Raw genomic sequence first — 14,698 nt, forward strand, 5'->3', positions numbered from 1 at the left:
CGCCTAAGCCTAAGCCGGTAGCTTTTCCTCCTCTTCCCCAAATCTATAAGACTGTGAAAAGGCCACACAACCCAATTGAGAATAAGTGAGCAACACAAATACAACCGGTATTGGAGTTGGGCGAGCAGACCGACACGCCGAGACAAATGACCAATACACCGAGGACCCACCACACAAGCCACATCCCCCAATCAACCAATAGCCTCCCTCTCAAGTGAGCTTAAGAGTTTTAAAGGATCTGTGCACAAATTGGATTTTATACATTGTAAAAATAAAAAAAGGTAACATTTTTAGATAGTACTCATTCGCAGCAGGAATGATTCATCTTCACCAAGGAACTCAAGGTTCGAAATATAGCTTTTTCGATAAATGGCGCTTTTATTAACTCAAAATGTAGCATCAAGCGGATACAAAGCATGATGAGTAACATCCGGCCTCTACATAACGAAGATGCACACAACCAAACACCAAAAGTTTGATAAAAAAATGAAACTAAATGAGAAACCGACATATCAGAATGATTCCTCTTCACCAAGGAACTCAAGGTTCAAAATATAACTATGTCCCTTCCTGGCATTTTTCCCATGGCATAACACGAAGTTGCGTTCTTCTCTGTGACATTTTATGGACATTCACACATTATCTTAGAGCAATAATATTTCGCAGCTGGCACGGTCCACCTTTCCCGAGTAACTCAAGGTTGGAAACACAAGTTTGAGATCTGACATTTTTCCATGACATACTATGAAGTTGTGTTCTTCTCGATGGCATTACGACTTTCACAAATGTCCCCATGACAAATAAGTTTGATTGTAAGACCATATGGTAAGCCCTTTTTCTTTAACCGCGAGCAGCATGACAAAGTTTTAACACAATAGACATATGCATAGACAATGAGGAGTGACGAGCAATGAGTATATAGATAAAAGAAGCAGAAAAATGTATACAATTAAATTAATAGGAGCTACAGGCATGTACATACTGATTCTGCATCAGAAAAGCTTTCTCAAGACGCTACCGCACATTCTTCAAGACATAAGAGGAAGTTGGAGATCTTCCTAAAGTGCTGCATCTGTTGTCTTCTTTCTTCTTCACAGGTGTGGTGCACTCGTTGAAATCAAGAATCCTTGCTTCCGACTGCAGAAGTAATAAGGTTATTAATTAGTGAACATGATGTAGGCACTCAAGGTTCGCATTTTGTTGCAGTAAAAAGTTTCTATGTTTTCTTCTTGCATGACATGGCGTCGGTTCGAGGAACCTCATGCGAATTCAACATACGTAACATTTTCATTGAATTTCAATACAATCAATAGCAACCATCAGTAGTAGTATTCAAAATAGGCGGCGGTGAAGTTTACGTACCATGACATTGGATATCTGATTGGTTGTAGCATGTTCCTTCTTGATAACAATATGTTTTATGTTTTCCTTATCAGAGCTTTCCTTGTTACATAGGCTCCCACTTTCCAGGAGTTCATGCGCTTCCTCCAGAGCTGGAGCGTTCTGCTCATTTATTTGCTTCACCAATCCTAGAGCATCAAAAGTTGTGCCTGTTGGGCTCATGAAGAATCCATCCTAAAAAGAACAGCATGACGACAGCTACTTTAAGCGCACAAGTTACTCCAAACAGCAACGTATTGATTGGAAATATAACTTTTGTTTGCAAGTGTACTGAACATAATTATAACTGGCCTCTATGATGCAGTAATGCAAATAAACTACCTGGAAGTTTGTGAACAAAGGAGATTTCCATGCAGAAGGAGATTCTAACCCTCTTTTGATTCCTGGGGTATCAGCTAGTCTGCAAAAATAGCAGTTCGGAGATTCACTATTAATGGTGGGAACTCTTTACTCACACTATTAGAGGAATATCAACAATAAAAAAGGATTCCTTTTGTTGTATCATTGAGGCCACATAACAAGGTAAATACTCCCTCTGTAAAGAAATATAAGAGCGTGAACAGTCTTATATTTCTTTAGAGAGGGAGTAGTAATTTACAACAGGACAGAGAGAGCTATGGTTATAACCAGATAGGAGTTTGTTATTGCAACTTAACAGACTTGGGGCAACACGAGAAAAAGTTTACTACGAAAAGATTTAATACTTCTGTTTTGTTTAGATAAGAAATATGCTAACGCTCAAGTGGTGGTGGAAACAATACAAGTCAGGCAGCCACAACATATCTGGTGCATGATTACAAATTTGTTTGAAGATCAAATCAACACAAAAATAGTTTAGGTGCAAATGTACTTACCAATCTAGTACACTTAAAAAAATATTTCACATATGTTTACTTATCAACCTAGATACTAATGATAAATAAGAAAAGTAATAAATTAATTAAACTTCAACATGATAAATCTCCCTGATTAAATTTACCAACATGGAAGATAATGGATTGGACTACACATGAAGAAATAGTGAACAACTTAGTAAACAATAAGATAATCTGTATTCTTTTTCAGAATTAAAAACATAACTTAGTTTGGAATTGTAATGTAGGATAGTCTAAAATTCATACGAACAAGAATCAATAATTTTTAGTTAAAATGGGCGTGAAATGATTTTGGCAAGATTCGATAGTATTAACCTAATTGTTTTCAATATTTATTCGTGTGTAGTCCAATCCATTAAAGAACATGTGTCAGCCAAGTTAGGTGGCACATGTTCTTTAAAAAAAGAATAAAGTAGAAAATATTTTAGCTATTGGTTTGCACAAGATGTGTTTCATGTGTCAACTCTTAATTTGATAAAAATGACATACACTGATTCGATTGATGTTAAAGAACTATACAGTTCATATGTCTATTAAACAAAAGAAACTGCTTAGATAGAAAAATATAAGAGAGTATAAACCTTACATGTTTACATACTCATAATCAGCATTGATATACACTGAAGATTTTTCAACGAGAAGTTCTGTTGGTTTTGATCGAGAAGATATTATGTCTTTAGAAAAAGATTTTGTAGGGGTATTTAGCTTCCGACGTTCTGGATTTGGACCATTCCTATCAGTAAGAATCCCTGCGGATACCTGCATTAAACCATTTTGGCAAGGAGAAGATCAGGTAAGGAAACATGTATAAGCACGACACTCGTTTAAATTTACCAGCTTCACATTAGTCTTGAAATTTTATTGCCTGTTGCTGAATTATTTGCCAACTGCCCATGCTACCTTAAGAGTTAACACCCAGTTTGTACTTCCCTGGTAACCAGTATTTCAGAGTTCAGACACCGGGGATATTCCCAGTGTATGCTACCTACCTTACCATGATTGATTGGCAATACCCTGGCATTATGGTAATGAATAAAAGGAAGAATCAGTAGTATGAGAACACTCACTAGATTGTAAGCGGTATCCCTCTCGGTAGTGGAACATCTCTCTCGTTTCTCCAAAGTATTTATGTTTGCATTATCTTCAGTTTTACCCTGATAAATGATATCTTTCGAATTTTCAGGAATCAAATCAAGCGAATCATCTCGAGTGGCATCTCTGCAAGATCTCTCAGTTCTTGTGGATGGCATGGCTGAGCTACCACAATCCTTTTCAGTACCCATTTTCTTTGCAAGTCTTACATCTGGAATAGGAGATGGGGGCTCTCTCTGCCGCTTCTTCATTATCGACGGTGTGCATACAGAACTTTTGGCAGCACTTTTCAGCACATCATCAGGACTCCTATCGCGTGTAGGGGAGCTCCATAATCTTAGTGGAGTGGAGAAGCTCATGGATGGCCTCATGAACTGTCGAATGCCAAGAGGACTATATTCTGGCAGGTCACTCGAGCTTATGAGCTCGCAGCTGACAAATGGAACTTCAAGGCTTGGAAAGCAAGGAGGTTCATAGCATAAAGATTCTGAATGCTGCTTTTGTCCTACCACGGATTTACCATGGTTTGGTGACGCTTCTCTTCCCATGGTTGTAGATTCCAAAGGTTGTGACTCTTCAACACTTGTCAGCTGTTGCTCTTTGGATTCTGGCACTATAGGCAGTGACTCTTCAACACTTGTCATCTGTTGCTCTTTGGATTCTGGTACTATAGGCAGTTCACTGGAAACAATCTGGCTAGCACGGCCTGAACAAATAAAGGATGGAGGTACTGATGTTGCAGAACTTTGATGATGCACAGTGCCTGTCCTGCTTGATGAGTATGTATGCAATGGATAAAGTGGTTCTTCAAAATTGTTCGCAACTTCAGATGAGCATGCACTGTGCTGGTAATTTGGGCTGAAGAAAGAATCAGCACTGATGGAGTCTGGTGCAGTAAGACTCTGATAAGAAATATCCTGCCACAGTTCTGACTGAAGATCGAAGTCGGCTACAGAAAGGTCTTGCTGCCAGTGCATATCTGGATCATTTTCAGAGATTGACAACTGGTGACGAGTCTCTGGTAAAGTAGAGGCAGCATCGTTGGCTTTAGTATCGCATGCTTCCTGACATGAAGAGTAAGAGTCATGCGCTCCATCACTGGAATGTATTTGCCCATGACAGCCCACAGGCTCATCAACTTGCTCCACTTGAGAAGAAGAAATATTAGCCAATGCTGATTGGCTAAACTCCGAGGAATCTTGTACCTCCTGATTAACATTCAAACCACTGCCATCACTATTTTGCTGCATCATTGCAGATGATGAATCAACATTTAGACTCCCTGTAGGATATAGAGCAGCTGGTAGGCCCTGGAACTGAGCCAGTAATCCTTCTGCTCTATACGATTCATATTTCTTCTTAACTGAGCTGTGCCAATGATTTTTTATTGCATTGTCCGTCCTAACAGGGAAACATAAAAACACTAGTTCAGTTATCCTTATTGTCCAAACCAGCTCACTAGTACTCCAACAGGACAATGTTATGATGCATTTCTTACTTGTATACAAGTATTCAACATAGAAAAGCAGGTTTTCAAACTGTGAAGACATAAGATAAACTGGAAATAAATTATTACCAATTCACAAAGCATTCACTTTTTCCAATTCTAATCGCATTACTGAAAATTCTAATTGCGCTAGCAGAGGGTAAAATTGTTACCTTCCTGGTAGAAATTTTGACAGTTCAGCCCATTTGTTTCCGTATATGTGATGAGCCTGAATGAGCCTTATCTCCTCTTCTTGCGTCCATGCATCTTTGTTTATACCAGGATTAAGGTGATTGTGCCACCTAAATGCAGATATCTGATCAGAAACTTAGAAATTTTTATACTGTCTTGGTGCCCAGTTCGACGTGATCCTCAAAAATTACACCACTATTCATTTGCACTACATACGATTAAGGTGATTGTGCCACCTAAATGCAGATATCTGATCAGAAACTTAGAAATTTTTATACTGTCTTGGTGCCCAGTTCGCCGTGATCCTCAAAAATTACACCACTGTTCATTTGCACTACATACGTCCCCATAAAAGAACGCGTGCTAAAATATGAAATATATAGAATAATCACCATGCGATGAACCATAGCAATTGATCAAGAGAATACCTTCAGTAATTCAGTATCACGGTTAACTACTAGTATCAATAGAATATATGGTAGAAGTTTAAGTTCCACAAAAACATGGCGGCTGCTACAAATCAGCCGATTGATTTGTTACAAATTTAAGTCGCCCCCAGAGCCGTCCGATCTGACACTCCCAGCCGCAGGATCAGACAACACCACGACACAGTCATGGCAGCAGCTCCATGGCGGCACCGACGGCCCCCGGTGGCGCTCCATTGCACCACTGACAACCCCGCCGCGGCGCTTCATTGCAACTCCAGCGATCCCTGCGGCGCTCCACTGCAGCGCCGGCCGTGGCGCTTCATTCCAACTCCGGCATCTCCGCGGCGCTCCACTGCAGCGCCGACCAAGGCGCTTCATTGCAACTCCGGCGATCCCCGCAGCGCTCCACTGCAGCGCCGGCCGCGTCGCTTCATTGCAACTCCGGCGATCCCCGCGGTGTTTCACTGCAGCGCCGGTCGTGCTCCATTGTAGCGCCGACTAAGCTTCAACAGCCCCACGGCGCTTCATTGAAACTCCGGCGAGCTTCGTTGCAACTCCGGCGGCATTTCAATCAACTCCGGCGGCGCTTCATCGCAGCTCCGAAGGCGCTTCACTGCAGCTCCGGCGGCCCCGTGCTGCTTCATTGCAACGCCGGCGAGCCCGCTCTACTTCACCTGTTGCACGCAGCTCCCGCCGGCCATGACAGCAGCTTCCGCCCAGCCTAGCCTACGGCAGCACGAGGTGAGCGGTGACAGCGATTTGCAGCAGCGGTGCAGCGACACTAGGCGACGACAGTTTGTAGCAGCGGTGCAGCAACGCGTGGTGGTGGCGGCGCTGGTCTACGACGACGGGCAACGGCGCTGGTGTGTGGGGCGGTGTGGAGAAGGAAGAAGAAGAGGAAGAAAGAACGAGCGGCTCAGCGCATCGGGAGGAAGAGATAAGGGAGGAACAGAGATAAGCGGCGCGTGGGCCCAGCGGACGCGTGGCGCGCGCTGAAGACGGCTTACGAAGCGCGTTCATCATCCAACTGATTTCAATGCTTTTCCATAAAACATATACTCTCTCTGTTTCAAAATACATCTGCGCATTAGGTTTCATCTGCGCATTAGGTGCCTTCTGTGCGACCAAGAACCGGAGACGATTGGACACCTAATGCTTACGTGCCCATTCACTAGGCAGACTTGGCATGAGGTCCTGTCTTGGCTACGCCTACCGGCACCAGCGCCCGAGCACGACGGCTCGCTCATGGATTGGTGGCTGCGCGCAAAGGACTCGACACCGCCAGCACTTCGCAAGGCGCTCAAATCTGTGGCGCTCCTGGTACCGTGGATGGTTTGGAAGCATAGGAACGCGTGTGTTTTCGACCATGTGACACCTTCGCTGAACGAGTTGGTAGACAGGATTAAAGACGAGACCCGATGTTGGGCAAAGGCCGGAGCTCAAGGGCTCAGGGTCGTTTTGCCACCATCCTGGGATGTCCACTGAGCCCCTCTTGGCTGTGTAAAACTACCTCCTAGGAGGATGTAAATTCCCCTTTCTTTCCAATGCAATGAAACGCAAAAGCCATTTGCGTTGTCTCGAAAAGTACAAGCCTTATATACTTTATGTGACATAAAATTGATGTCATTAGGTTCATTTTCCAAAGTAATTATTTGTGGTTGTGATTTTGTATCACAAAAGTTACATTAATAGTATTGGTCAAAGGCTTGTCCTAGCAAAACCTAATATGCTATGTATGTTGGGACGGACGAAGTACTTTCATAGTAGCCAACATGCTTCGGTACTATCCCTGGAATTGATATTATAGGTACTTATCGTGGCATATACTTCCATAGAAGGCAAAATGAGTTAATATGCCATACCTTTCGCGACATTGCTTCCCAATGCGTCCTGACAAAGCTTGGGCGATGGTTGACCATTTCGTGGGTCCATATTTCTTTACCATCTGAATAATGATGTCATCTTCCTGAAAAGAAGGACAACGAACGGAATAATGTGGCATGTGATGTTGTTCATTATTAGGGATTGGTTTCTAAAATATAGAAATGAAAATCATTCAATATGGATCTTACTTCTTTAGACCATGGCCCTTTGACTAGCTCAGGATTCAAAACCTTCTGCCACCTATGCAAGCATTGAACGTCGGTCCTATCAGGAAAACACTCAGCTGGAAGGAAAAAACATGTAGTTTATCAAGCATCGTATTACGATAAAGATGCAACAAGACTTTTCATTAATAGTCATGGGAAAAAACTTCATACAAAAGCATAAAGTTAAGTCAAACCGTGATGAAATCCAAGGGAAAAGTTTCATGTACATGCATCTAAAAAAACATAGATGTGCATCATATGTTTAGAACATATTCACCAAAACACGCCATGCTAAATTATTATGAAATGTGCCTTGTACAAAATAGACAAGTAGGTGTAGCCAAAAACTGTTGAACGTTTTGTCTTTAGTGTGCAAGGCATGTTTGATCACATCTAATCATATTTACTCTAGTTAGCGATATCTGAAATGATATGGCCACCATATTTAAAGAATACTGACAATTTCTTCTAGTAGATCAGTTGTAAGATGGAGCTAGCATAATATAACAATGAAGTTTGAGAACAGTATGTACAAAGTGTAATTTATTGGTGCGCAAAATAAGAAAAACACAAGCATTATCCAGGAGGGCATATTTTTTTTCGAGAAAACGCAAAGGGACTTGCGTTTCATTTCATTGAAAAGAGGGGTTTACCGAAAAAGGCTTTCGCCCCGCTTTATATATAAAGCAAAGAACCACGAACATCCGAAACAAACACCACCACACCACAATGCACACACCCAGGACAAGATACGAAGGTGCTAAAGATCAGCAACATCAACCCCAAGCGAGCAAAAGATGAGCAATAAGAACAACTACAGGGATGACATAGCCTTCCACCATGAACTAGCCACCACAAGGACACAAGCTGACCGCCGACACACATGTGCTCCAAGATGGTGCCTTCAAGAAGGATACGGCTCCGAAGCGTCGCCACCGCCCGATCCAAAGGATCAAGATTTTCACCCGGAGCAAACGGAGGACCAGGAGCAGTTACAGTACTCCGAGGAGGTAGTTTACAATCAGGCAACAGTCATTAGTGTACATCCCAGGTTGTTGGGAGGACTAGTCTAAGTCCAATGGTGCCTGCCCTAGCCCAGAGCCGGGCCTCGTCCTTTATGCTGCCTACAAGGGATTGAACGGACGGGCGCGCACGGTCGAAGATGCAATCATTTCTGTGCTTCTAGATCATCCAGGATGTGAGGAGTGTCGCTGAGGCCAGGCCCTTGCTCATTGGTGCTGGTGTGTCATGCCTAGCGGTGTGCCACCAATCGAGCAGGGATCGGTTGTTGTCAGGCGGCGTGCAAGTCATGCGCATCCAAGAGAGAATTTGGTGCCAGACCTGTCGTGAGAAGGGGCAATCTAGCAGGAGATGATGCATAGTCTCTCGTGCTTGGTCGCATAAGGGGCAGGCGGAGTGGTGTTGCAGCCCATGCCGAGCAAGGCGATCCGCCGTCCAGCAGCGGTCCAAGCTGGTTAACCAGTGAAAAAAATTCACCTTCGGTGGCGCCCAGCTCTTCAAGGTAAGCTTCCAGTCGCTGTAGGCCGTCGATCCGTGGAAGGAGGCGAGCTAGGCAGATTTGGCAGTGTAGGTGCCTGCCTCATTCCACTTCCAGACAAGTTTGTCAGGCGCTGTGGAGAGGCTAGTGCTCCAGGAGGGCATATTTATTGTTAACCCTTTCTTGGTGCAAAATATGTGTATTAGTTAGGCCATCAATTAATTGATAAAATCTAAAAACACATTCATAGAGGTGGACTAAAAGCATATATGTGAACTAAAACCCTAGCCGCCGGCGCGCGACCCCCCTCCCCCTTCCTCCCCTCGCCACCGCCTGTCCGCGCAGCCGGGCAAATCCCGGTGGGTGCTGGCGGCGGCAGGGCCCTTTCACTCCTCGCTTGTGGGGACCTGGAGTGGGCGGGCGCCCCCGAGCGGCGGTGAAACACGGATCTGGGGCGCGGCGGCGCATGGCGGTGCTCGATGGTGGCGCTGCGGAGCGGCAGGCCAGGCGTGGTGGGCTGGACGCGGGCGGTGCACAGCGGATGCGTGGCCGGGGTGGAGGCGTCGGCGTTGGCTGGTTCTGCCGTGTGGGCGACGTGGGCTGCGGCGGCTCTACTCGAGGCGGGTGATAGTACCTGGCGGTGGGGCGCCATGGCGTCACGGCAGAGGTGCGGGTCAAGTTGTTGGCTCCTCTGGAGGCCCTCTTCGGCGGCTGGGTGCAGCCGATTTGGTGGCCCTCGCCGGCGGACGGGTGGCTGCTTCTTCCTCGCCTGGATCTGGCCAGTGGCCGTGGTAGGGCGTCAGGGGTGACGCAGGGGAGGCTGATGGAGGGATGGGTAGACCGACTACCTGTCACTGGCGCAGGGGTGCGCTGTGCCGGTCCAGACGAGCTCCGCTCCCCCTCCCCTCTCTTCCAGGCTTAGTGCCTCTTGGCTGCAGATCGGGGTTCGGGGTGGGACGGCCACCGGCCGTTCCGATGGTGCTTAGGTCCTGCCGGTTGGCTCAAAGCCCGTACCTTAGAGGTCTCCGGAGTGTCTGGATGCAGGGCGGTGGCCTTGGTGGTGGGAGCTGCGGGCTCGTGGGCGGAGCTCGTAGCTCGGGCGTTGACGGTCTCGCTTTCATGGCCGCAAGGGCGGCATGGGGGCGGGCCTTCGACGCTCTACGGTGGTGGTACGGCCGGCGCTCTCCCATCGTGTCGTACCCTGGGCGGAGGCAGAGGGTCGTGGCCGGGGTGAAAACCTCGTCTGGTTCGGGCCAGACCGATGGCGGCGGCATCCTTGCGTCGTTCCCTTCCTGAAGGCTCCATCGCGGTGGCCCTGCGTCCTTCGCATTACTCCGGGTGAAAACCCCGATTAAGTGGATCGGGCGGTGGCGGCTCTCCGATGTCGTTTCTTTCCTGAAAGCACCGCTCTGGAGTTCCTGGTTCGTCAAGTTTCGGCTCTGTCTCCTCGCGGTGACTTGGTTCCTTAGCTATGCTTTTCTGTCTACTTGTTGTTTGCTTTGGGATCTTGGGAGTAGTGTTGCTGGTCGTCAGCTCCCTTGTATCTGCCTTGGGTGTGTGTGTGGTGTCAGGTGTTTGCAGTCTGTATGCCGTTGGTGCTTTATATATAAAGCGGGGCGAAAGCCTTTTTCAGTAAAAGCATATATGTTGGGAACATGAGCCTAGGGCCCTACAGCCAGCATGATTGCAAGATTCAATATTTTAGGAGTTAGTATGCAACACTCAAGGCATACATCTAGGCTATACAGATTGAGTTTGCTTCAGCTAGGTGGTGTTCAATTCGGCCTTTAACCTGTAATTATGTGATAGTATACTTCTTCCGGTTCCCTAAAAGGCTGTATTTTTGGACAGAGGGAAAGTAAACTTTTGAAACTTCGACTTCCAATATCCCCAATAATACTTGGTTAGATAGTTGCAAAACATATTCATAAAATTGTCTTAAAAGTATTTAATATTTTGGGGTTCTATCAATATGTTGTGACAGATATTAGTTGTGAAAGCTGTGTTCAATTTGGCCTTTAACCTATACTTATGTGGATAGACTCAGAGGTACGGCTCAAGAGGCCTATACGTGGACACAAAGGAGGGCAACAGAAATTTTTGGATAAACTGCGAGAGCCAGGACTTGAACTAAAGACCTTGGTCTCTGGTACCATGTTAAGCTTCATGCACTAGCCAACGCAACCAAAAGATGTTCCCAATAAATAAAGAGTTGGCAATCCATGGATCGCAAAATTATGGTCGGTTCCTGTAACACATACACGACCATGAGGTTCACCGTAACTTGCACAGGAAAAGGATGCCATAATACGCCATTCAGTTCTTTTCATTATAAAACATGGACATGGAATCATCTAAATACACAAAAACCAAAATTAGAATGTTTCTTCTCCCACTTACAAAAATACTAGGCACTTTTGACTATATCACGGCAATCAAACTTTTGCAAAATGTAACCTGAGTATCTTGCGATACTATCTCAAGCAGAAACTCTAACTAGGTAGAATTGGGGTACTGAGTAGTTAACAGGAGCACTGTGTGATTTATTAACCACGGAGCAGCAGTGAAATAAAGGAGCCTCATTTTAGATATGTCGGTTTGGATCATGCAACAAAAATCAACAAACCATAAAATACACGTCTGGAGAGAAATTTTTGAGTTATAGAGTGGCAGAAATTAAAGCAATAGTGCTAGCAAATACAATAACTGAACAATTTTCTAACTGTTGTGTTGGTTAACAAAATACCTATCTTTTTCCAATTTTTCCCATTGTGGATTTCAACAGCCTTCCGAAGTATATCGTCCTACAATTGAGTAGCATACATATAGAACATCAGACTACATGAGTGTACCTGATTTAGACACAAAAATTCCGAGCGTACACTATTTATGGCTGGCACTATTAAATTAATTATACATATGCACAATTACCAAATATGTTACTCCCTCCAATCCATATTAATTGTCGCTGGTCTGTACTAAATCAGCGACAACTAATATGGATCGGAGCGAGTACAAGAAATATTTGGGACAAAGTCAAGTTCTGTGTATAAATCTCAGTCAGGTAGTCTACAGTACCGAAGAACAGAACATATGCTTCTGAAAAATATATTTAGCCAAGAGTTACGCAAAACCGGATTTCGAAGCTTTACCTCTTCGAGGGTCCAATTTCCCTTGGTCGAGCGCCTTGCTGGACCCGTTGTCCTCCTAAAGTACAAAGAATCAGATCCATAAAGTTACATGTATAATACAAAACCTGGTGCATGGTTCTTTGACAATTATTTTACCCATTGGACAACTGCCCCTTCTGAGGTCCACTGCTGGCTCTTCCATCAGGCACAGCCAAAGCAGAGGGTGAACCCTCAGCGGCCTTCTTTGAAGTCCTTCCCTTGTCACTTGTCATTGCGAGTGAACACTGAAAATTCAATTTCCACTCTGTAGCAGAAGCCAGGGAAGGGTCTAAGAATCATTATAATGTCAAACCCCCAGTGAGTCCTTCAACGAGTTGTGTCGCAGAAGGAGAATAGGTCATAGGCTGCCAAGGAAAAGTAAAGAGGACCAAAGTAGGTTATTAATCAAGAAATACTAATAGAAGCAGCACTAAGAAATGGAGCATACGACTTGTAGGCTATGATTTTCTTCAGAATCATCGTTTCAGCAAAAGATGCATAAATAAGTAATCAAAAAATAACCACCAAGCACCAACATTTCACGAGCATACCAGCCTATCCCTCCCAAGTTTAATGTGTTGCCAGTACTACTCTGACTCCACTACTTACATACACCACAGCCTTGGTGTGCCCCCAACCTCACCCCTTTTGTTACCAAAACCTCCATCACCAGAGTACGAGGTATCACCGCTTACAATAGGTCACATAACGTCCAATAACTGTAACCTCAACCACATGACCACAAATAAAACTCCTCATTTTGTACATCATGCTCGGCTGTGTTTGTCTGTGTCGGTGTATATCCCTAGCAACTGTAGGTAATAAATATTTATAAAGCGGGGCGAAAACCTTTTTCGGTAATAAACATTTCAGAAAATCCACAAAATTCGTCATGGTATCGGAGCTACAGGTGGTGGTATCGTCAATAATTGCCAATGTAAAGGCTCTGAAGAATGTAAAAGCAAGTAATGAGATTCTCCAGTTGAGTCGCAGAGACAGCAATAGTTTGGATGGAATTTTTTGTTACCAATCTATGACTCAGTGAGTATGAGTCACCGTATGGCGAATTTCCCTCTATGCTTTCAGGAGACCAAAACGACGGGGGTCTGTTTATTAATTATACCTGGACTAGGCAGCCTTGGTTGGTTGTCTCGTCCTCTATGGGCAGGACATGACTGCACCATCCCATCTCTATCTTAATGATAGTATGTGACATTCTTGTTATGCACTAATGTTATGGGTGAACACAGGCAAATCATGAACTATAGAACCCTCCTTGAGCAAAACCAAATCTTGAACCACTAAACCCTCTGTATCTCCTCAAAATTGTGATATGATTTTTTCAAGGTATGAGGAGCCTTGAAAGGTTCAATATTAGTCTGCTTGCAAATGGTGGTGGACACAATTGAACCTTTCAAGGTTCCTCATATCACAAGAATCTAACCGCCCCCCATCTGCTAGCCCATATTATAAAAGATCAAAAGAATCTGACCGCCCCCCACCCCAACACACACAAGAAACACTAAGATCTTGCAGGCAGGGTCCCAACATCACCAACTAGCAATCTTCGCCCAATCCTCGGTCATAACCAACATTCTTTGCATATATTTTTTTTGCACATTGCGGATACAAGAAATTTTCTATGGGAAACCGAATACAACGTGATCGGAGACGCATCCAGCAATGTAGCGGAACCCCCGGAGACAAAATCCGCGTGAGAACCCTTGATATGGAAAAATAATAATCCACAGCAAACTCCTTCTAAGATCCGGCGAATGGCCGCCCCACCAAACGGGCCGACATCACCTGCAACCCCAGGGAGTCGGCGATGGAAAAGAAAACGGAGATTTCTACCTTTCCATTGGGAACAAGAAAGACGGGGGTAAACGCAAGAAAGCTTACCTCTCCGGCGGATCTGACGCGGCGCGTCCCCCTGCCCCAGCAACGATTGACCCGCGCCGCCTGAGCCTCCTGCCGCCTCCGCCACCAAATCCCTAATCGCCGGAGCACAAAAGGAAAAGTTTCTCTTTCTTTATTGGATTGAAATGCAAATAAGTCTTCTCTCCCCTTCCCTTCGCCTCGGAGGTTTAAATTGGTGGATGCGACAGACTGGAAGAGTAGGAAGTGGAGTGGAAAGGACGGCTCGGATGTCGGTTACCGGCAGAACCGATAGGTGTGAGCCGTTTGCTCAACGGCTAGCCTGCCGCTTCGGCGGATTTTGAATACCAACGGCTGGCCACTGGGACTGGCCGGTGAGCGGAAGCGTCGAGGATCCCTCCACAGCGGAGTTTAACCTCGTGGAGAGAACTACAGGCTCAAACCCGTTGCAACGGCTAGCCTGCCGCTTCGGCGGATTTTGAATACCAACGGCTGGCCACTGGGACTGGCCGGTGAGCGGAAGCGTCGAGGATCCCTCCACAGCGGAGTTTAACCTCGTGGAGAGAACTACCGGCTCAAACCCGTTGC

The 14,698-nt window shown here is 45.3% G+C and overlaps 1 protein-coding gene across 2 annotated transcripts; it reads right to left on the reverse strand.

Moving 5' to 3' along the window:
- Positions 1-877: 877 nt before the first annotated feature.
- On the reverse strand, positions 878-14,652 carry LOC119368943 (transcription factor MYB3R-4-like). Of its 2 annotated transcripts, XM_037634049.1 has the most exons (12): positions 14,135-14,652; positions 12,350-12,597; positions 12,215-12,269; positions 11,809-11,866; positions 7,547-7,641; positions 7,337-7,440; positions 5,028-5,156; positions 3,344-4,769; positions 2,863-3,035; positions 1,723-1,801; positions 1,363-1,575; positions 878-1,137 (listed from the first exon to the last, which is right to left on the reverse strand). In XM_037634049.1, exons 2-12 carry the CDS (start codon positions 12,463-12,465, stop codon positions 1,015-1,017), a joined length of 2,571 nt encoding a protein of 856 aa, XP_037489946.1. In that variant the 5' UTR covers positions 12,466-12,597; positions 14,135-14,652; the 3' UTR covers positions 878-1,014. The 2 variants fall into 2 exon arrangements, with proteins under 2 accessions (XP_037489946.1, XP_037489951.1); XM_037634054.1 differs by lacking the exons at positions 12,350-12,597; positions 14,135-14,652 and having other exon boundaries at positions 7,547-7,598; positions 12,215-12,270.
- Positions 14,653-14,698: the final 46 nt, after the last annotated feature.

Source organism: Triticum dicoccoides, chromosome 1A (genome assembly GCF_002162155.2).
Source record: "Triticum dicoccoides isolate Atlit2015 ecotype Zavitan chromosome 1A, WEW_v2.0, whole genome shotgun sequence".
In the NCBI taxonomy this organism is placed as follows: Eukaryota; Viridiplantae; Streptophyta; class Magnoliopsida; order Poales; family Poaceae; genus Triticum; species Triticum dicoccoides.